Raw genomic sequence first — 23,669 nt, forward strand, 5'->3', positions numbered from 1 at the left:
ACTCATGGGGGGGTACTGTTGGTTCTGGTGGATCATCAATATACCAGTCATCATACGATAGATTGTCTAGTTCAGGGTTCATCTCTTCAGTTGACATAATGCTGCCCACTTACTGCTCCTGAGCAAGGACAAGAAAGACCCTAGTTTATATACCCACGCTCAGCTGACCACTCTTCACAGCATCCTTTTGTTTAGGGGATTACAAACATTCCCCAGGGTCAGAAAATGCCAACGGAATGCATTAGCAGTAAAAGTTATTTAGTGATAATAGAGACTTGTGATTCCATAAAGAGGAGAATGACAAGTGTGTGAGAAAGGAAGTTGGGTAATATAAGAGAAGAGACCAGGAATACAGTGTATGTAGAAGATATTTGATGAACAATTTGTGATTATGTGTAAACTGCTGGTTCCAGTATAAATCAAATTTGACCTTTTCTACCTCCTGCAACATCTAATCCCATTTCACAATGACTGACCAAAAATGTCTTCCACCCCCTCATTAGTAATATGAGAGTACTATTTATGAAGTCTTCTATGTCATGTGAGTATAGATCCTGAGAGTGACAGTCTAATAGATTTGTTCTGCCTTATTGCCCTGCTGTCTCCCAGTTACCGAGTGCCTTATAACTGAGTGCCTTATAATAAAGGTAACTAATCCACTGTCTAGCTCAGTACACTTCCCTGATGTAACCTGAAATAACCTGCCTTCTGAGTTTTCTTGTCTTATTTATTGACCCTAGATAACTCCACCGCCTTCCATTTTATCCTTATGCAATCAAATTCCTTACCAGACAGGTATCTATTTTGATGTAAGGCCTTTTAGCCACTGTAGTTAAAAAACACTCATGCCTTTACTATTGTCATTGACACTAGTAACAGCACGTTAACAGGTGTGGGGATAGGACTCCATGTTTACTTGTGCCTACAGTCATGACCAGTGACAGCGGGGAAGATGAACAAACCTTCTAAAGAGTGGACAAGTGGAGTAATTGCCCATAGCAACCAATCAAATTCTACCTATAATTTTCTAGAGTGTAACTGATAAATGTTAGGTAGTAGCTTATTATTGCTATGGACAACTACTTATATTGTCCAATTCTCCACTCTTTAGAAGGTTTCCTCCAGTATATTTTGTGTAACTTCACTCACCACCTCATCTCCCACCTCAAAGTAAAGGAATCCACACACTTTGCCCTTCCTAGCTGTTAAATCTTTTTAAGGCACACTCAAACGATATTGGCACTATTATGTATCAGAACCACAAATCGTGCATATTGCCTAGTTAGTATATCTGATTTTGCGTTCCTGCGGGTCATATACAACGCTATGCATGTTACTAAAGGATGGAATGAAATGTCATTCCATCATTCATTATATTGGGCAGTGTGTACCGGCAATCTTGCGTGGTCTGTGACAGAAGGGAATTCGTCCTGATGTGTACTCGGCCTAAGATCACACTAAAAATCTAGGTACTCTTAAATATATACAGAGAAATAGACCTAGCACCAGGGACCTTTCATATGTCGACCTTTTGTCTATGACGACCATATGGGGTTGACCTAACTCATTTTTCAAACACATCCTGTAACATGGCAGTTAGGAGATGATTGGTACTTTATCGCTGTGTACACTCCAAAGCTTAGTACATACACTCTTTAGTGCACAGCCTCATTCCCACTCGCCACTCCAGTACGAAAACTCACTCAACTCAACTCAAATTCTAGCGCTGGTTACCTACATATGCCACGTAATCGCAAACAGTATCATGCCAATGAGTAACCAGAGTAACAAACAATAAATCTGGTTAAAGCTATAGGTTTGTCTTTTTGCAAATCAACCTGAAACAAGTTGTCTAGTTAGTTTGCCGTCCATCACATCAAGAAAAATGACACTCGTTGTAGCTGTAATAATGTATTTGTAGCCTGGGCTGAAGACAGCTGGCACACATCTGTCAGCATACTTATTTCAGAAGGGTTTTTTTTTATTATTATGAATAAAATGATCTTTCTGAAAAAGTATGGAAGATCAAAGCATCTTAGATATTTGGAATTGTACATTTCCATGTCATCCACAATGCCTAAATGTAACTTTAATTTTTCTTTTGAAACTTTTCACTCAACAATTCCAGTCAAGCACTGTGACACACTGGTTAGGAATCACTGACTAATTCCTAATCACAGTGCCTAAGACCTTGATTGCCTGGAATTAACACTATATTCTGCTTTTCCAGTTTTTTTGGTTGCCTTTATTACACAACGGTAGAATTTTATTATCTTGTCTTATATCACCTTTCAATTGTATTTATATTTATAAAATAACCAATATACTGTCGTGCAATTCTGTTTCCCTTCATTATCTATCTATCTATCTATCTATCTATCTATCTATCTATCTATCTATCTATCTATCTATATACTTCATATCTGCTGAGGCCATGCTTACTTGAAATACATTGAAATATTTTGTTCAGATAAAATAGAGTGAATGCACAAATGAATGGAACTCCCAGATACCTTATTATGTATGGACGCTATCGTTTCTCGGCGTCTGATTAGGATGCTGCAGCCTGACTCTTTCTGTCCTGTCCTCTGTAGTGTGGTGGTTGCTCTAGTAGTGAATAGTTGCTCATGTCTTTGTTTGTGAGAAACCTTTATATTACCCCTATATATCACCAACAGGGGAGCAGACCCCCTACTAATTATTCGGATCTTTGCTCCTCATGGGGTGAAAGTAATGTTATACATTTAATTACATAGGTTATAATTCTTTCAAACATTGAATGTTGGGGTGAGAGGCCAACAGTGGTGGGGGGGACGATGTAGAGTGTGTGAGATTGAAAAAAGACTAGTATAGATTAGATATAGGAATATTGTGGGTAGGAGAACAAAGAGCCTTGAAAATTATGGTATAGGAGATGATCGATTTACTTACATTAGGTGATAATGGACATGAGATGAGTGTTAAAAGGAACTGGGAAACTTAGAGCATGAAGAATGATCCATAAAAGTGGTGAGGGAATGGTGATCTCATATGTATTTTAAGGATCACTAAATCTTAAAAGCTGAAGATATTTTATCTATCCTTTCAAAATACAATATGATTAATATTGTTCCTTTCCTTCTGCCACCCTGTGCTTACTTAACTGCTGCAACTACTGCAATATTAATTGCAAAGCGGCACTACCACCTTGGAAACGAGCATGAGGGTTGCTGCTTGCAGCCAATTTTACAGAGGTTTTACCGTTTCTGTAATAGAAAACTGGCAAATTCATTTTTTTTAACCACCTTTAAAAGGTGGCGGAAGTGTTGCGTGCAGGAGGACCAATCACTTTTGCCAGGGCTATGACGGAAATGAAGGAGCCCTGGGGAAATTATGGCATAGAGCAGGCCTTGGGTTTCCTGTTACTGGTAGTGGGCATCTTAGGAAATTATTTTACTGGGTAGTAAGTATTTAATTGAAAGAAAATTGTTTATTTTCTACATTTGACTTCTGGAGAGCAGTATAAGTCTTTTTGCATCACAATTTTTTTGCCTTCTTGTTAATATTGTTGAAAACTGCTGTATTCTAATTACAGTTATTTCTGGTATGGAGTTCGGACAATGCACACTGTATGTGTATGTTCGAAAATCCTTACTCATGCTACTGTATATTACCTGGCATTTTAAATTTGTGAGGGTCATTCTGACCTGAACACACACCGCCTTTCATCGCAGCGCAGCGATCAGGTCAGAAGTGCGCATGCGTCGGTGCTTCAGTACGCCGACGCATGCCAGACAGCCAACGGCTGTCGTTGCCCAGCGATTGCCTCTGCGCATTCACTGGGCGGGAGGGGGCGGCATGGCGGCGTTTGGCCGGCATTTTGTGGGCGCGGACTGGCCAACGCAGGCCTGGCCGGACCATGCGGGGGCGGGCCGCAGCAGCTGCATGACATCACACGCAGCTGCTGCAACCATCACAACGACGAGTAACTCCCTGCCAGCATGCAGGAGCTGTGCTGGTAGGGAGTTACTCTTCAAGTACAATAGCATTGCCGCTGTGCAATGCTTTTGTACTTGTGCGGTGGGGCCGGGCCTGACATGCGGGGCGGACTAGCCCTGTGCTGGGCGTCCCCCCCCCAATGTCAGTGTGGATGATCATAGCTGTGCTAAATTTAGCACAGCTACGATCAGGTCTGAATCACCCCTTGTATTGGAGGGAATGCTGTTGGCAAAAGCGACACCTGTTTGAGTCTTCTTTGCTATTAGGGTCTCCCCAGTTTAAACAAACATAAAATGTGGACTAAATAATGAATTAAACGGTAAAAAAAATCTGATTATTGAGTCCACTGAAAACCATGGTCAAATTAAATACTTTTGTTATCATTGAAAAATATATATGTATTTATTTTTATTATTTAACTTTTTACTATTCCTTTGACCCCTTCAAACAGATGAAGGCAAGCATACATCTGACAACCTGCAGAAAGTACTAGATACTTTCCCAAATAGCATCTTTCTTTCATACTAAAGATAATTTGCATCATAATAACAAGTTGTAAGCAGTATAAAATAAATTGCAGTACGCATGTATATATTATTTTCTAAAGTATTGGAAAAATTAAAAAATTCCTTTTAATTGTTAACAGTTGTTGGAAGATTATTGTAATCAAACAGTGCCATTATATCCTAAAAATATATTTTAGACTTTTTCTAATATGACATATAATTGATTTGCACAGCAAGTTTTGTACACAAATATATAAGGTCTGACTTATTCTGTTACCAAATGGAAAACTAGCCAAAGCAAGACCTACTGTTTTATTATATGACACTTAGGGGTACATTTACTAAGCTCGGAGTTCTATTTAAGATGGGATGTTGCCCATAGCAACCAATCAGATTGCAGGTATTATGGGGCAGATGTATTAACCTGGAGAAGGCATAAGGAAGTGATAAACCAGTGATATGTGCAAGGTGATAAAGGTACCAGCCAATCAGCTCCAATATGTAAATTAACAGTTAGGATCTGATTGGCTGCTGCCTTTATCACCTTGCACATATCACTGGTTTATCACTTCCTTATGCCTTCTCCAGGTTAATACATCTGCCCCTATGTTCTAGAAGGTGCTAGATAAATGAGAAGTAGAATCTGATTGGTTGCTAAAGTAAATTTACCCCTTACTGACCTGTGCACTTCCCCTTACCATATATATAGCATAATGGAGATTATCACAACAAAACAACAATACAGCTAACCAAAATAATGCATTTTTCTAAAGAAACTAGAAGGGTCAACTGTCATGCTGGTGCTCCTCCCCCCGTCCCCCCAAATACATAATAATGGAGTATGCTGACACATATAAATCAACGATAATAATTAAAGTGTCTATATAGAATGTAGAGATAATGATAAATTATATGACTATTTAATATAAAGCAATTTTTTTTGGTAATTATTTGCCAAACATCATCAACAACATAAAAACCATTATATGATCCTTGCCTGCCCTAATAGTTACAATAAGCCCAGGGTGTCTCAGCAAGAATGGAAGCTTACAAGAATTTAAATTCATTTTTTGGAATTACTACCTATAATCATTTTTTTCATAGTATTGCAGCATTAAATACTCTGATCCTATGTTCCTTAGTATGAAGAAATAAATAACATTAAAAGATGCAAATGATAACATTAAAAGATGCAAATGATTTGCCTGTTTCAAGGTTTTGGTCTATATAAGAGACTGTCATTGTCTATGTTTCATTGTCTTAGAACTGGACCTGTGCAGAGTCAGCTGTCATTACAATCATACTTTCTATTCATTACTTTGCCTCAGTGCAGTAGAGAGGTCACCCTTACCCCACTGTGCTTTCTTTTCCCTTACTGTGCAATCCTACACAGACACAGGGTAACCTCCGAGTTCTGTCATATCTTCTCTCTGTCTGGAATATGAATCCACCTGCCTGCATACAATGACAAACCTTTTGTTCTTCTGGTGGATGTAGCTCCCTGGGTGCCGCAGGTGCTGAGTAGTAGGGACACCTGTGTTCTGAGACAGGAAAATCTGTGCACGCTCTCCTAACTCCTCTGGTCTGGAAGTGATAGGGGTGGGGGGGTGATTTATCTGGGATGAGGAGGTGGGGAGAGCTCCCAGAGACAGAGCAGGCAAAGTTCAGTGGGAGGGGGGAGAACTTTACACACCGCACAGCAAGGAGGTAGTGGATGTTATCCAAGAAAAGGGGGGTGTGGGTGTTGGTGGTGGGGCTCATAGCTCTATATCAGCAGCATTACCAACTTCCTGACATACCTCCAGTGCCTTCTACCTTGAAACACATACAGAGCTGTGATATACCTGAATCTTGCACTGCCGCTCTGCCTAAAACAAATGTGGCTGATTAATACACACAGCAACTAGGTTAATAAAACACTTATGTTGATCAGCTAGTTATTCTGTTGTTTTTGATCCACTGTACAAACTTACTGCTGCACCTGCATTTTAGCATCTTCACATGAACAACCTTTATAGTACTCATGGCAAGTGTAATGCTGCTGCTCCAAGTGCTATATTCTGAGCTGCCTCGCCACTTCCCCTGTACAGTGCAGTCTCACGCTTCTGTATTTCTCTCATAAACTCCACAGCTGTCAGAATATTGGCACGGCAGCTGCTGTAATAGACCCATCACTATTACGCTAAGGAATACTGTATGTGACGCGGCAGATAGGTATTTTTGCCACAATGCTTTGTAGAAAAACATGGAGTTTCATAGATTGAAGCCATGCAACTTACAGTATAAGTAGAAAATAGGTAGGTAATAGAGAGGGATACGTTCAGCATACCGGCGTTTGGGATGCAGGCAGTTGAAATACAGAAGCTGGAACTCCGACACCTCTCACAATGCCGGTGATGATATCCAACTGTCTGGTTTCTGCGTGTTTTGCTCCCGCTGTTGTACTTCTGACCGCCGGCATCCTGCATACCCGCCAACATTTTACACATAAAAATCACTACAAATTAGAAAAAGGGGGGGAGGGGGTGGCCACGGGTAAAGGGGGGTGGCCACGCCTCCTTTCCTATTCTTTTAATGGAAGTTTGGAGAGTCAAAAATCGGTACAGACCATAAAAAAAAGGTACTATACCTGCCAAATAGGGACACTTGGAGGGTATGCATCCTTTACCCAACCCAATAAAAGAGCTAGTGAACAGAAACTGTATATATCTTCTAGTAAGCACTTACCCCTGACATCATCCAGAGCCATGGTTCAAGATCTGGTGCATACTGTGCGCAGCCCTGTAGTAGTGAGGTTCAGAGAGCTATCCAACACACTTTCACATTGAAGAGTAAATAACCTGTACAGCTGAGCATCAAGCGAGCAATATAAAATCCTATAGCAATGTTTGAAGGCCATCAGACAGCCTTTTATCCAGCCACAACGGCAGTTAAGTACATTTTCTATGCAATGTGAGTGTTTTATTTATAATGTGAAATGACTGTTGGATATTTTTGGAACTTTGATCTACTGTACCAAGTTTTCACATAGATTTTGAATGTATGTATTGAAATAAGCTGTCCATGAACCTGCCCTAAAATATCCGATGACATCACTGTGCTTAATTGCAGGTATACATATATTATTCATAAAACAGGCAATAGATAGCCCATGTCATGTGTATTACTGTTCTGTACAGTCTTTCGTAGATCTGTAATGTCTGTTATACCCCTTTTCCACTGACATGAAAATCCAGTGTTTTTTCACATGAACGCAAACCTACCCGGGATTTTTGTCAGTGGAAACAGCTACTGTACAAGTCAAAAATCCAGAGTAAAGTGACCTGGGATCTTTACCATGGTCACAAGCAGGGTTTTTAGCGGGTCTTTCCCGGGTCAGCTGCAGTGGAAACAGCTCTTTCCCGGGATTTTCGACCGGGGAATTTCTAAAAAGGCACTTATTGGTCCCTTCTGCGCGCTGGCAGCTGATGTTATCGCCCAGGGACCAGAAGAGACGCTGGGAGTTTTCATGCTGGTCGCTGTTGGGAGAGCTGGACAAAGGGCAGGGCACATAGACTACAGATTGGGTGCTGGGCACAGGTGACAGAGTACAGAGAGAGCCACAACATAGGCCATTTTTTTATGACAACACAGGCTTTATTGTGCTTTCCCAGGTTTTTCATTATTCAGTGGAAACGGTGTCTTCCCCGGGAAAACCTGGGAACACAGTACAGTGGAAACGGGGACATTGGAGAGTGTGACTCTGCAAAATGCTGGGTAAAAAATCCGGATCAGATCCAGGATTTTGGTAGAAAAGCAGTATTAGTCTTATTCATGTGTTGTATTACCTTGGTAGACCATATGTCATAACACATTGGTCCCCACAGGAAAAAAACACACACATTAATTGCCCCAGCCCCCCACAAGAACACTGACCTTGTCATTGACCGTAGACTCACCTCCAGTGACGGTCTCCAGGGGGCTGCCTGTCTGATGGCTAGCGGTGCAGCGGCGGAGGTCTGCGAGGGCCGCTGGTGTGCTGCAGCTGAAGGAGAGCAGGTGACTGTGTGGCCTGCGGCCACAGGAGCATTGTGCAGGGAGGCTGCCAGAGTAAGATCCCTTTCTCTAGAGCACTTTGCAGGGAGGCTGCCTGAGTAAGATCCTCTTCCTGCCATGTCTGCAGTACTGTGGGCCGCCATGTTGGAGACCAATTCATAGTATGCCAATGGGATTTGGTCTCTGGTCTCTTCCAGCCAATCACAGGCTGAACTCCCTGGTAAAAGGGGGCAGTCTGGTTTCAAACCTTGCCAGTGCTTTATGTTTCTGTCTCAGTACAGGTGTCTTAGCTCTCTGCTCCCCACAGGTTTAGCTGTGAGCTTTTCCAGTGCCTCATGGATCTCCAGTTCCACGGAATCGTCAGCTTAGCTGCTTTCTGCCAGTGGTTACCTAAGCCCTGCGAGCCACAGCTTGCCGTTTAGGACACTGTCTCCTGGAGTCCTATCCATAGAGGAAAACTCTGCAGTCTGTCAGTCTTCAGCCACGACAAGTAATCATCCATTATACAAAATTCTTCAGTGTGCTTCAGACACGACAAATAATCATCCATTATACAAACTTCCTCGGTGTGCTTCAGCCATGACAAGTAATTATCCATTATACAAACTCTTTCAGTGTTCTTCAGCCACCACAAGTAATCATCCATTATACAAACTCTTTCAGTGTTCTTCAGCCACATCAGTAATCATCCAGCTAACAAACTCTTTCTGTAACTTATGTTCATGGACATTCCTCATTTAAGTTTTCCAGATTTTGCTTCTTAATCTTCAGTTATTTTTGCTCTCACATGTCTGTACTTTAATAAAAGTTTATGAGAAGAAATTACATTCATACTCCTCAGTTCCCCCTTGCAGAAAGATCTACTGGCACTCACTCAACAGATTCACAAACTCCGCAGTTTTTACAGACCTGACCTGTCGGTTCGCAGAAGAGAGTGGAGCTCTCAGTCCCTCCCTGCCTCAGCTATGGGTGACACCAGCAGCCTGCAGTCTCTGCAGCCTGCTACTTCAGTGACTAATGCGGACCCGATGTCTGATGTTCGATTACCCTTTCTACCAATCAGTGATCTGTCAGCGAATCGGAAAAACACTGAATGTTAAAAATCCCAGACTCGCCACACATGTTTATTTTTTGGTTTGAATTGATGAATCGATAATTTCTAACACGTTGGATTCCCAGATTCCCGGACCCAGGCATCTGCAGAGCGGCAAATTGCTTCGATACCTGCCAGATGTATGGGCCCCTTAAGTCACTGCTGCAGAACACTGTATGGGTGGGACAGTGGGCAACTGTGTGACCTTGGCCTGAAGTTAGAACTGCTGGTGTGACCAGCACTGTCGTTGTCGCCAGGCCCACCTGTCTTGATCGAGCATGGTCCTAGGATGGCACGCTTCTGCAGCCGGTTTGCTGGAATGTTCCTCGAGCCGGCTCTGTTTATGTGATTGTATGCATGTGTATATGTGAGGGGTGCAGTATCTCATGGGGAGGAAAGGTAGGGTGGGAATGCTCTCGCCTGGTACTGTATGTGCGACAGGCATGGACAGCCCAGCAGTTTCAGAAGTAATGTACACGCACCCTTTTGGCATGAGGTGTGACCACCCCTCCCTCTTTCATATATGCACCGAAGGCTTGCATTCAAGATCCCGTTCCTCACATCACAATGTTGCTCTTTAAGGCCTGCTCTACCTGTGCATCATTAAAAAGGGTCAGTTTTAATTGATAAAATACTCCCTAATTCAAATAACATTAATCATATTGAGACTCTGAAGGAAAGACCAAAAAGCGTTCTAAGAAAATTAAGGATAAAGTTATAGGGGCAGATGTACTAAGCCTGGAGAAGGCATAAAGAAGTGATAAAGTGGTGATAAGTGCAAGGTGCCCAATTGACATGCAAAACATAGGAGAAGGTCACAAAATAATATCTAAGTGCTTGGGTATCCCAGTGAGCATTGTTGGATCAATTGTGAGGAAATAGAAACTGCACCATACCTTGTGGGCACTGCCAAGACGAGGCCTTTCCTCAATACTTCACATCAGAGTAAGAAGGACACTTGTGTAGGACGCCACAAAGAAGCCAACTATATCTTTGAAGGAGCTGCAGAGTTCAGTGCCTGAGACTGGAGTGAAGATGCACCGTCAACAATATCAGGAGCTATGCATAAAACTGGCCTGTATGGGAGAGTTTGCCACAACAGTGACCCTGCTAAAATATGGGATAAAGTTTTGTAAGATGGGACAAAAATAGAGCTTTTACCACCAATTAAAAATACTATATGTTGTACATACAGTATCTAGCACTGACCATTCCTTAGCAAATACTATCCCATATGTGAGGTTTAGGGGGGAAGGGGCAATATCATATTGATGGGACGCTTTTCCTCAGCTAACCATCCCCTTTTGACCGTGCTTTCTGGCTCAGCCTATTGAATTGTACCATGTAATTAAAGAGGGCCCTCAGCAGTGGACATGATGTTATGTAATACCCATGATGGGAATTGGTAGCCACAACCCCGCCTGCCCCCAAAAGCCAGCAGCAATAGGCTGCTTACATTTTTTTAGAGAAAAAAAGTCTGGCCACGGGTCACAGCGTTTGGGCACCCTGCAGTCTACAAAATACAGGGAGATACTGCAAGATAATCTATTTCAGTCTGCTAGAAAACTAAAGCTTTGGTGAAACTGCACCTTTCAGCAGAGCAATGATCCCAAGCACAAGGCCAAAGCCACACAAAAAGTGAATGTTCTAAAATGGCTACGTCAAAATCTTCATAAGATTGAGAATCTTTGGCAATATTAGAAAATTGCAGTCCACAGGCCTCACCCAACCAACCTGAACAACCTATAACAAATCTGCAATGAAGAATGGGCACACATACTCAATATCAGTGTGCAAACCTGGTAGAAACTTAACCTAACAGATTTAAAGCTGTCATTGCAGCAAATAGAGTTTATACAAAGTACTAGTGTGCGGGGCTTAATCACTCTATTCATAAAGATTGGCTAGGTTGATGTGAAATCTTTTCACATCTCTCGTCTCTCTTCATGGAGAAAAACTAGTATTTTTGGGGGCAATTCACAGATACTTGCTCCATCAGTGATTCGAAGCAGTAAAGCCGGCCCCAGGAATGTGCCATTCACCAATGAAAGCCAGAGAAATGCAAGTAATGTAGCCAAGCATGCACAGTGTAATAGAGTGATCATGGCTCCTGTGGATTGTTTAGTGGTATGTGTGGAAGCCACAGATGTCTCTGCTACAGGGGACAAAATTGCTGATAGCTATTTTCAATTGGCTCATTGATGTTTGTAATTGGCCGCAATATACTGAGAGGGACACGGCAAAGGGGAGAAGAAAGGAAGATAGAAGACTTCACTGCTGAGATGGTGAATTTTTCTTGTGATGAGAAATGGAGAGCAGAGCGTTTTCTTCTTCTATGAATCGTTCTCATACTAATGTATGGTGAAACGATTTTAACACTAATTAGGGGCACTGCTGGAAAAATCTTAGTCTCCTCTTCTTCTGTATAAGATGTTAGGAGAGTCGCGTGGGTAAGTGGGTGGTGTGGTGAGCAATAGCGTTAGGAGAATGGCATGGAGAGCAGGGACATGTTAGGAGAGTGGCGTGGGTAAGTGGGTGGCGTGGTGATTAGGGGTGTGATGTCGCAATTGCATTATTGATGAATTATTATGAATCAATAATTATGAATCAGTGGCAAGGGCCACAATGGCACGATTTACTGTGAATTTTGTCTTCGGCCGCCGTGACCACCCACTTCACTCAGGGGCCTTTGGGACGCTTACCCACTCGTCCAGGAGAGCCACCCGAGATTCCAGAGTTCGCTAGATGTTTCAAAAGAGTAGGCAAGTATGTATTAAATACTTATGCAAGCAGCAGTTTTCAGTTTTTTTTTTTTTTTTTAAATCTGCAGATGAAAAATGGATCATCAACTCTGGTTCGCAATAAAATACTGGGATAATCTATGCAAGTGTCATTTGTAATACAGACACATCTGTTAACTTTTTAGGGGATGAATAATTTTACAAGTATATTGAGATTTTTTGGTTGCAATGATTCAAGAAGCTTCAATAAAAGTGTTATTTGCTTGGTATATCATTTACTGACGCATTATTATTATTTTTGTATGTTCCAAATTCCCATTATCAACTCATTAAGCTGTTAATAAACCCTATTCATTTGTGTGGTAATGCCACCATGCATGGATTTGGAGATGCAGCTAATGACAAGTGGCATGTCTGACATCGTTGGCACCCTGGTGTGATGTCATTTAAGGTCGCAAATTGGCAGGATGTCTTTTCTATAGAGGAGCTTATATGGATTTGGATGCATGTACAATGCATAATCAGGAAAAGCCACATGCATGTAAAAGCGCATACTGTGTACATACATATACTCAGCTGGATCTGTCTGAAGACGTGTCCCACTCTTCAGTACTAACAGGCACCAAGTTAGGAGTAATACGGTTTTATATCTACAGTATGCACCACAGTAGCATAAAGAGTATACATACCATGGGGATAGTGTGGAGGTAACATAGAGATGTTGTTGACAGTGTTAATAGTAGCATTAACCTATTACACTACATGTAGAGTAGAGCAGCAACATGTCAGTGCAACAAGAGTGCAAATTTCCTTATTATTAAGGGCTAGCCTGTCGTATTAGGGTGATCCAAGCTAAATGCAGTCTAGGCCTATGAATGTGCCTCAAATTGCCCGTGTGTGAATATTAGATTTGTAGTGTGGAACCAGATATTTAACTAACTTCACATTTTGGAGATTCCATAATTTTGGAGCTTTTGCCATTGTTGGCAGGTTGTCACAGAGCCTACTACCACACCCACCCACCCACCCTAACCGCCTATAGAGTAACTTGATTATTCCAGGGTCGAAGTCCTTGCAATTGTGACCTGGGTTGACCTTCTCACACAGAAGAATCACCCATGTTGATTGGCAAATTACTTGGTAAAATTGCTTGACCTGACAATTTGGTTTTCTGTGTGATTGGGGGGGTCATGCTGGGACCGGAAAAAAGAATGGCACTCAAATCTGTGCTTTTCTCCACTGTTTGTCTGAAAGTGGTATTATTGTGCTCTATAAACTAATTGAGATCACAAGCTCACGCCACCTCCTGTTTATACACACTGCGGGGGTCATTCCGAGTTGATCGCACGTAGCAACTTTTTGCTGCCCGTGCGATCAACTAGACGCCGCCTATGGGGGAGTGTATATCTGCATAGCAGGCTGCGATCGCTTCTGCAGCCCTGCTATGCAGAAAAAGTTTCCTGTAAAAGAAGACCAGGGTAAGAGTTACTTACCCTGTGCGATCGTTCCAGCGATTCAGGTCCCGGAATTGATGTCAGACATCCATCCTCCAAATGCCTGGACACGCCTGCGTTCGCCAAACCACTCCCGGAAAATGGTCAATCTTCTTGCGGTTGCCGCTGCGAATGCTTTCTATCGTTAGCGGCGCCACTGCCTGCGCAATGCAGCCACCTCGCATGCACAGAACCAACCCGTTCGCACCACTGTGACAAACAGCAGCGTGCGAACGGGTCGGAATGACCCCCTGCATGGCTTAGGAAAGTAATCATACTGTTGGTGCCTGTGTGGATCAGGCCAGTAGATGGCAGAACACCTGCTGCTGGTTGACACCTGGCAGAGTACACAGCATATTTTGTAAATAGTAGAGATGAGCGCCGGAAATTTTTCGGGTTTTGTGTTTTGGTTTTGGGTTCGGTTCCGCGGCCGTGTTTTGGGTTCGACCGCGTTTTGGCAAAACCTCACCGAATTTTTTTTGTCGGATTCGGGTGTGTTTTGGATTCGGGTGTTTTTTTCAAAAAACCCTAAAAAACAGCTTAAATCATAGAATTTGGGGGTCATTTTGATCCCAAAGTATTATTAACCTCAAAAACCATAATTTACACTAATTTTCAGTCTATTCTGAATACCTCACACCTCACAATATTATTTTTAGTCCTAAAATTTGCACCGAGGTCGCTGTGTGAGTAAGATAAGCGACCCTAGTGGCCGACACAAACACCGGGCCCATCTAGGAGTGGCACTGCAGTGTCACGCAGGATGTCCCTTCCAAAAAACCCTCCCCAAACAGCACATGACGCAAAGAAAAAAAGAGGCGCAATGAGGTAGCTGACTGTGTGAGTAAGATAAGCGACCCTAGTGGCCGACACAAACACCGGGCCCATCTAGGAGTGGCACTGCAGTGTCACGCAGAATGTCCCTTCCAAAAAACCCTCCCCAAACAGCACATGACGCAAAGAAAAAAAGAGGCGCAATGAGGTAGCTGACTGTGTGAGTAAGATAAGCGACCATAGTGGCCGACACAAACACCGGGCCCATCTAGGAGTGGCACTGCAGTGTCACGCAGGATGTCCCTTCCAAAAAACCCTCCCCAAACAGCACATGACGCAAAGAAAAAAAGAGGCGCAATGAGGTAGCTGACTGTGTGAGTAAGATAAGCGACCCTAGTGGCCGACACAAACACCGGGCCCATCTAGGAGTGGCACTGCAGTGTCACGCAGGATGTCCCTTCCAAAAAACCCTCCCCAAACAGCACATGACGCAAAGAAAAAAAGAGGCGCAATGAGGTAGCTGACTGTGTGAGTAAGATAAGCGACCCTAGTGGCCGACACAAACACCGGGCCCATCTAGGAGTGTCACGCAGGATGGCCCTTCCAAAAAACCCTCCCCAAACAGCACATGACGCAAAGAAAAAAAGAGGCGCAATGAGGTAGCTGACTGTGTGAGTAAGATAAGCGACCCTAGTGGCCGACACAAACACCGGGCCCATCTAGGAGTGGCACTGCAGTGTCACGCAGGATGTCCCTTCCAAAAAACCCACCCCAAACAGCACATGACGCAAAGAAAAAAAGAGGCGCAATGAGGTAGCTGACTGTGTGAGTAAGATAAGCGACCCTAGTGGCCGACACAAACACCGGGCCCATCTAGGAGTGGCACTGCAGTGTCACGCAGGATGGCCCTTCCAAAAAACCCTCCCCAAACAGCACATGACGCAAAGAAAAAAAGAGGCGCAATGAGGTAGCTGACTGTGTGAGTAAGATAAGCGACCCTAGTGGCCGACACAAACACCGGGCCCATCTAGGAGTGGCACTGCAGTGTCATGCAGGATGGCCCTTCCAAAAAACCCTCCCCAAACAGCACATGACGCAAAGAAAAAAAGAGGCGCAATGAGGTAGCTGACTGTGTGAGTAAGATAAGCGACCCTAGTGGCCGACACAAACACCGGGCCCATCTAGGAGTGGCACTGCAGTGTCACGCAGGATGTCCCTTCCAAAAAACCCTCCCCAAACAGCACATGACGCAAAGAAAAAAAGAGGCGCAATGAGGTAGCTGACTGTGTGAGTAAGATAAGCGACCCTAGTGGCCGACACAAACACCGGGCCCATCTAGGAGTGGCACTGCAGTGTCACGCAGGATGGCCCTTCCAAAAAACCCTCCCCAAACAGCACATGACGCAAAGAAAAAAAGAGGCGCAATGAGGTAGCTGACTGTGTGAGTAAGATAAGCGACCCTAGTGGCCGACACAAACACCGGGCCCATCTAGGAGTGGCACTGCAGTGTCACGCAGGATGGCCCTTCCAAAAAACCCTCCCCAAACAGCACATGACGCAAAGAAAAAAAGAGGTGCAATGAGGTAGCTGACTGTGTGAGTAAGATAAGCGACCCTAGTGGCCGACACAAACACCGGGCCCATCTAGGAGTGGCACTGCAGTGTCACGCAGGATGTCCCTTCCAAAAAACCCTCCCCAAACAGCACATGACGCAAAGAAAAAAAGAGGCGCAATGAGGTAGCTGACTGTGTGAGTAAGATAAGCGACCCTAGTGGCCGACACAAACACCGGGCCCATCTAGGAGTGGCACTGCAGTGTCACGCAGGATGGCCCTTCCAAAAAACCCTCCCCAAACAGCACATGACGCAAAGAAAAATAAAAGAAAAAAGAGGTGCAAGATGGAATTGTCCTTGGGCCCTCCCACCCACCCTTATGTTGTATAAACAGGACATGCACACTTTAACCAACCCATCATTTCAGTGACAGGGTCTGCCACACGACTGTGACTGATATGACGGGTTGGTTTGGACCCCCCCAAAAAAGAAGCAATTAATCTCTCCTTGCACAAACTGGCTCTACAGAGGCAAGATGTCCACCTCATCATCATCCTCCGATATATCACCGTGTACATCCCCCTCCTCACAGATTATCAATTCGTCCCCACTGGAATCCACCATCTCAGCTCCCTGTGTACTTTGTGGAGGCAATTGCTGCTGGTCAATGTCTCCGCGGAGGAATTGATTATAATTCATTTTAATGAACATCATCTTCTCCACATTTTCTGGATGTAACCTCGTACGCCGATTGCTGACAAGGTGAGCGGCGGCACTAAACACTCTTTCGGAGTACACACTTGTGGGAGGGCAACTTAGGTAGAATAAAGCCAGTTTGTGCAAGGGCCTCCAAATTGCCTCTTTTTCCTGCCAGTATAAGTACGGACTGTGTGACGTGCCTACTTGGATGCGGTCACTCATATAATCCTCCACCATTCTTTCAATGTTGAGAGAATCATATGCAGTGACAGTAGACGACATGTCCGTAATCGTTGTCCGGTCCTTCAGTCCGGACCAGATGTCAGCATCAGCAGTCGCTCCAGACTGCCCTGCATCACCGCCAGCGGGTGGGCTCGGAATTCTGAGCCTTTTCCTCGCACCCCCAGTTGCGGGAGAATGTGAAGGAGGAGATGTTGACAGGTCGCGTTCCGCTTGACTTGACAATTTTGTCACCAGCAGGTCTTTCAACCCCAGCAGACTTGTGTCTGCCGGAAAGAGAGATCCAAGGTAGGCTTTAAATCTAGGATCGAGCATGGTGGCCAAAATGTAGTGCTCTGATTTCAACAGATTGACCACCCGTGAATCCTTGTTAAGCGAATTAAGGGCTCCATCCACAAGTCCCACATGCCTAGCGGAATCGCTCCGTGTTAGCTCCTCCTTCAATGTCTCCAGCTTCTTCTGCAAAAGCCTGATGAGGGGAATGACCTGACTCAGGCTGGCAGTGTCTGAACTGACTTCACGTGTGGCAAGTTCAAAGGGCATCAGAACCTTGCACAACGTTGAAATCATTCTCCACTGCGCTTGAGACAGGTGCATTCCACCTCCTATATCGTGCTCAATTGTATAGGCTTGAATGGCCTTTTGCTGCTCCTCCAACCTCTGAAGCATATAGAGGGTTGAATTCCACCTCGTTACCACTTCTTGCTTCAGATGATGGCAGGGCAGGTTCAGTAGTTTTTGGTGGTGCTCCAGTCTTCTGTACGTGGTGCCTGTACGCCGAAAGTGTCCCGCAATTCTTCTGGCCACCGACAGCATCTCTTGCACGCCCCTGTCGTTTTTTTAAAAATTCTGCACCACCAAATTCAAGGTATGTGCAAAACATGGGACGTGCTGGAATTTGCCCATATTTAATGCACACACAATATTGCTGACGTTGTCCGATGCCACAAATCCACAGGAGAGTCCAATTGGGGTAAGCCATTCCGCGATGATCTTCCTCAGTTGCCGTAAGAGGTTTTCAGCTGTGTGCGTATTCTGGAAACCGGTGATACAAAGCGTAGCCTGCCTAGGAAAGAGTTGGCGTTTGCGAGATGCTGCTACTGGTGCCGCCGCTGCTGTTCTTGCGGCGGGAGTCCATACATCTACCCAGTGGGCTGTCACAGTCATATAGTCCTGACCCTGCCCTGCTCCACTTGTCCACATGTCCGTGGTTAAGTGGACATTGGGTACAGCTGCATTTTTTAGGACACTGGTGACTCTTTTTCTGAGGTCTGTGTACATTTTCGGTATCGCCTGCCTAGAGAAATGGAACCTAGATGGTATTTGGTACCGGGGACACAGTACCTCCAACAAGTCTCTAGTTGGCTCTGCAGTAATGATGGATACCGGAACCACGTTTCTCACCACCCAGGATGCCAAGGCCTCAGTTATCCGCTTTGCTGTAGGATGACTGCTGTGATATTTCATCTTCCTCGCAAAGGACTGTTGGACAGTCAATTGCTTGGTGGAAGTAGTAAAAGTGGTCTTACGACTTCCCCTCTGGGATGACCATCGACTCCCAGCAGCAACAACAGCAGCGCCAGCAGCAGTAGGCGTTACACGCAAGGATGCATCGGAGGAATCCCAGGCAGGAGAGGAATCGTCAGAATTGCCAGTGACATGGCCTGCAGGACTATTGGCATTCCTGGGGAAGGAGGAAATTGACTCTGAAGGAGCTGGTGGGGTGGTTTGCGTGAGCTTGGTTACAAGAGGAAGGGATTTACTGGTCAGTGGACTGCTTCCGCTGTCACCCAAAGTTTTTGAACTTGTCACTGACTTATTATGAATGCGCTGCAGGTGACGTATAAGGGAGGATGTTCCGAGGTGGTTAACGTCCTTACCCCTACTTATTACAGCTTGACAAAGGGAACACACGGCTTGACACCTGTTGTCCGCATTTCTGTTGAAATAGTTCCACACCGAAGAGCTGATTTTTTTGGTATTTTCACCAGGCATGTCAACGGCCATATTCCTCCCACGGACAACAGGTGTCTCCCCGGGTGCCTGACTTAAACAAACCACCTCACCATCAGAATCCTCCTGGTCAATTTCCTCCCCAGCGCCAGCAACACCCATATCCTCCTCATCCTGGTGTACTTCAACACTGACATCTTCAATCTGACTATCAGGAACTGGACTGCGGGTGCTCCTTCCAGCACTTGCAGGGGGCGTGCAAATGGTGGAAGGCGCATGCTCTTCACGTCCAGTGTTGGGAAGGTCAGGCATCGCAACCGACACAATTGGACTCTCCTTGTGGATTTGGGATTTCGAAGAACGCACAGTTCTTTGCGGTGCTACTGCTTTTGCCAGCTTGAGTCTTTTCATTTTTCTAGCGAGAGGCTGAGTGCCTCCATCCTCATGTGAAGCTGAACCACTAGCCATGAACATAGGCCAGGGCCTCAGCCGTTCCTTGCCACTCCGTGTGGTAAATGGCATATTGGCAAGTTTACGCTTCTCCTCCGACAATTTTATTTTAGGTTTTGGAGTCCTTTTTTTACTGATATTTGGTGTTTTGGATTTGACATGCTCTGTACTATGACATTGGGCATCGGCCTTGGCAGACGACGTTGCTGGCATTTCATCGTCTCGGCCATGACTAGTGGCAGCAGCTTCAGCACGAGGTGGAAGTGGATCTTGATCTTTCCCTAATTTTGGAACCTCAACATTTTTGTTCTCCATATTTTAATAGGCACAACTAAAAGGCACCTCAGGTAAACAATGGAGATGGATGGATACTAGTATACAATTATGGATGGACTGCCGAGTGCCGACACAGAGGTAGCTACAGCCGTGGACTATTGTACTGTACTGTGTCTGCTGCTAATATAGACTGGATGATAATGAGATGTAGTATGTATGTATAAAGAAGAAAGAAAAAAAAAACCACGGGTAGGTGGTATACAATTATGGACGGACTGCCGAGTGCCGACACAGAGGTAGCTACAGCCGTGGACTACCGTACTGTGTCTGCTGCTAATATAGACTGGTTGATAATGAGATGTAGTATGTATGTATAAAGAAGAAAGAAAAAAAAAACACGGGTAGGTGGTATACAATTATGGATGGACTGCCGAGTGCCGACACAGAGGTAGCTACAGCCGTGGACTACCGTACTGTACTGTGTCTGCTGCTAATATAGACTGGATGATAATGAGATGTAGTATGTATGTATAAAGAAGAAAGAAAAAAAAACCACAGGTAGGTGGTATACAATTATGGACGGACTGCCGAGTGCCGACACAGAGGTAGCTACAGCCGTGGACTACCGTACTGTGTCTGCTGCTAATATAGACTGGTTGATAATGAGATGTAGTATGTATGTATAAAGAAGAAAGAAAAAAAAACCACGGGTAGGTGGTATACAATTATGGATGGACTGCCGAGTGCCGACACAGAGGTAGCTACAGCCGTGGACTACCGTACTGTGTCTGCTGCTAATATAGACTGGTTGATAATGAGATGTAGTATGTATGTATAAAGAAGAAAGAAAAAAAACCACGGGTAGGTGGTATACAATTATGGATGGACTGCCGAGTGCCGACACAGAGGTAGCTACAGCCGTGGACTACCGTACTGTGTCTGCTGCTAATATAGACTGGTTGATAAAGAGATGTAGTATGTATGTATAAAGAAGAAAGAAAAAAAACCACGGGTAGGTGGTATACAATTATGGATGGACTGCCGAGTGCCGACACAGAGGTAGCTACAGCCGTGGACTACCGTACTGTGTCTGCTGCTAATATAGACTGGTTGATAAAGAGATGTAGTATGTATGTATAAAGAAGAAAGAAAAAAAAACCACGGGTAGGTGGTATACAATTATGGATGGACTGCCGAGTGCCGACACAGAGGTAGCTACAGCCGTGGACTACCGTACTGTACTGTGTCTGCTGCTAATATAGACTGGATGATAATGAGATGTAGTATGTATAAAGAAGAAAGAAAAAAAAACCACGGGTAGGTGGTATACAATTATGGATGGACTGCCGAGTGCCGACACAGAGGTAGCTACAGCCGTGGACTACCGTACTGTGTCTGCTGCTAATATAGACTGGTTGATAATGAGATGTAGTATGTATAAAGAAGAAAGAAAAAAAAAACCACGGGTAGGTGGTATACAATTATGGACGGACTGCCGAGTGCCGACACAGAGGTAGCTACAGCCGTGGACTACCGTACTGTACTGTGTCTGCTGCTAATATAGACTGGATGATAATGAGATGTAGTATGTATAAAGAAGAAAGAAAAAAAAACCACGGGTAGGTGGTATACAATTATGGATGGACTGCCGAGTGCCGACACAGAGGTAGCTACAGCCGTGAACTACCGTACTGTGTCTGCTGCGACTGGATGATAAATAATGATATAAAAAATATATATATATCACTACTGCAGCCGGACAGGTATATATTATATAATGACGGACCTGCTGGACACTGTCTGTCAGCAGAATGAGTTTTTTATTTTATAGAATAAAAAAACACCACACAAGTCACACGACGTGTGTTTAACTTTTACAGGCAGACATTCACAATACAATATAGTATACTATATACTGGTGGTCAGGTCACTGGTCAGTCACACTGGCAGTGGCACTCCTGCAGAAAAAAAGTGTGCACTGTTTAATTTTAATATGTACTCCTGGCTCCTGCTATAACCTAACTGCTCCCCAGTCTCCCCTACAATTAAGCTGTGTGAGCACAGTCAGATATTATACATAGATGATGCAGCACACTGGGCTGAGCACAGATATGGTATGTGACTGAGTCACTGTGTATCGTTTTTTCAGGCAGAGAACGGATTATATTAAATAATATAAAACTGCACTGGTGGTCACTGGTCAGTCACTAGTATAACTAACTAATACTATCAGCAAAATTCTGCACTCTCTGTCTGAGTACTCCTCCTAAGCTCCAGTAAATGAAGTGTCACTGTCTCACTCTGTCACTAGTATAACTAACTAATACTATCAGCAAAATTCTGCACTCTCTGTCTGAGTACTCCTCCTAAGCTCCAGTAAATGAAGTGTCACTGTCTCACTCTCACTCTCCTATCTATTTCTTCTCTAAACGGAGAGGACGCCAGCCACGTCCTCTCACTATCAATCTCAATGCACGTGTAAAATGGCGGCGACGCGCGGCTCCTTATATAGAATCCGAGTCTCGCGATAGAATCCGAGCCTCGCGAGAATCCGACAGCGTCATGATGACGTTCGGGCGCGCTCGGGTTAACCGAGCAAGGCGGGAAGATCCGAGTCGCTCGGATCCGTGTAAAAAAAGCTGAAGTTCGGGCGGGTTCGGATTCCGAGGAACCGAACCCGCTCATCACTAGTAAATAGTAAACGTAAGAATAAGATCATACCATCTGTAGATAGTTAATGGAATATCAATTTTATTAAGAAATTTTGTTTGCAAATGCAGTGAAATCTGCTGAGCTGAATGTCTGCAATGACTGCTGCAGGTGCCTTAACCTTTGGCCAGCACTTAAGTAGTCTAAAAATTCCTGTGCAACCAATGTATGGCATTGGAACAACAATTAACATAGTCATGGACAGGTGAAATAAACAAACTTAAGTAAACATTCAGAAAAGCCATTTTTCTCTTTCATTTTTGCATACACAAATCTTTATGAGGATTTTTTTGTTAATGAAAACCATTGAACAAAAGAATTATATTTGCAATTCTTATTATTCGTGTGATTTATCTTATACTTACACCAGATCAGCAGCCTGAACAAGTGTGTACACACCACCTTATACTGTATCTCATTTGTTAGTTTATTAACTTAGACTTTGCAAGCTGATAAGAACAACTGTTTTTCCGTTTATCAGTTGCAATATCTGACGTTGAGTTCACATGTTGCACATTCTAAATTTCTATTATTGACACACTGATTTTTTTTCACTGGAGTTGAAATGCTTTAAATGTGTTTATTTGTACTTAGGTGTTTCTTGCTATTTACAGTCCTTTCTGGACAGGCTTGGTTTACTTCTGCATATGTCCCAGGTGGTATAGTGGGAGGAATTCTGGGAGAAGCAGCATGAGACGTGGAAGTTCGGGTGGAGTGCAAAGAGAGAGAGATGGAAGTTGAGTGTCATTGAAACAGAGTGTTCCAAGTGTAATAAGGTTGGATTTACATTATGTGACATTGAAAGCACGCTATAAAAGATATAAGTGAGATCTACAGCCAGAAAGCTGATAGTGTGGGTGCATACTACTGAGATTCTACTGTTATTTGGAAGAGATAACATAAGTAGGTGTCCTATTGAGCAGGATGTTCAGTTCTCTAGTCTAGTGGCCTTATCCCAGTTGCAAACTAAAAAATTAATTTGCCAATGGAAAAATTCAACTATAACTGGGGCAATACAAAAGCAGACAGGGTTTCAGCACATTTAGCCTAGCCACTATGGTGGTAAGCAACAATATGGTTGGAGTAGTCAAAAACTGCAGAAGAAACCTGTCACAGTAGATGGAGCTAAAAGAAGTAGGTGAAGCATTGTACTAGTAGGTGGAGAAACA

General features: G+C 44.0%; 1 protein-coding gene and 1 long non-coding RNA gene across 4 annotated transcripts in view; one reads left to right on the forward strand and one right to left on the reverse strand.

The window, feature by feature from the left end:
- The window catches only part of STRA6 (signaling receptor and transporter of retinol STRA6), a 202,400-nt gene that overhangs the window by 113,468 nt on the left and 65,263 nt on the right, over positions 1-23,669 (reverse strand). The window contains exons 1-2 of one of the 3 annotated variants that reach the window (XM_063926449.1): positions 5,958-6,092; positions 3-118 (exon numbers count right to left, since the gene is read on the reverse strand). In XM_063926449.1, the coding sequence (XP_063782519.1) occupies positions 3-97 (95 nt within the window). In that variant the 5' untranslated portion in view covers positions 98-118; positions 5,958-6,092. The other 2 variants (XM_063926450.1, XM_063926451.1) reach the window with 2 other exon arrangements.
- LOC134932225 (uncharacterized) overlaps positions 1-23,669 on the forward strand; it is a 256,078-nt gene that overhangs the window by 49,139 nt on the left and 183,270 nt on the right. The gene's annotated exons all lie outside the window — the stretch shown is intronic.

This window comes from Pseudophryne corroboree, chromosome 6 (assembly GCF_028390025.1).
Source record: "Pseudophryne corroboree isolate aPseCor3 chromosome 6, aPseCor3.hap2, whole genome shotgun sequence".
In the NCBI taxonomy this organism is placed as follows: Eukaryota; Metazoa; Chordata; class Amphibia; order Anura; family Myobatrachidae; genus Pseudophryne; species Pseudophryne corroboree.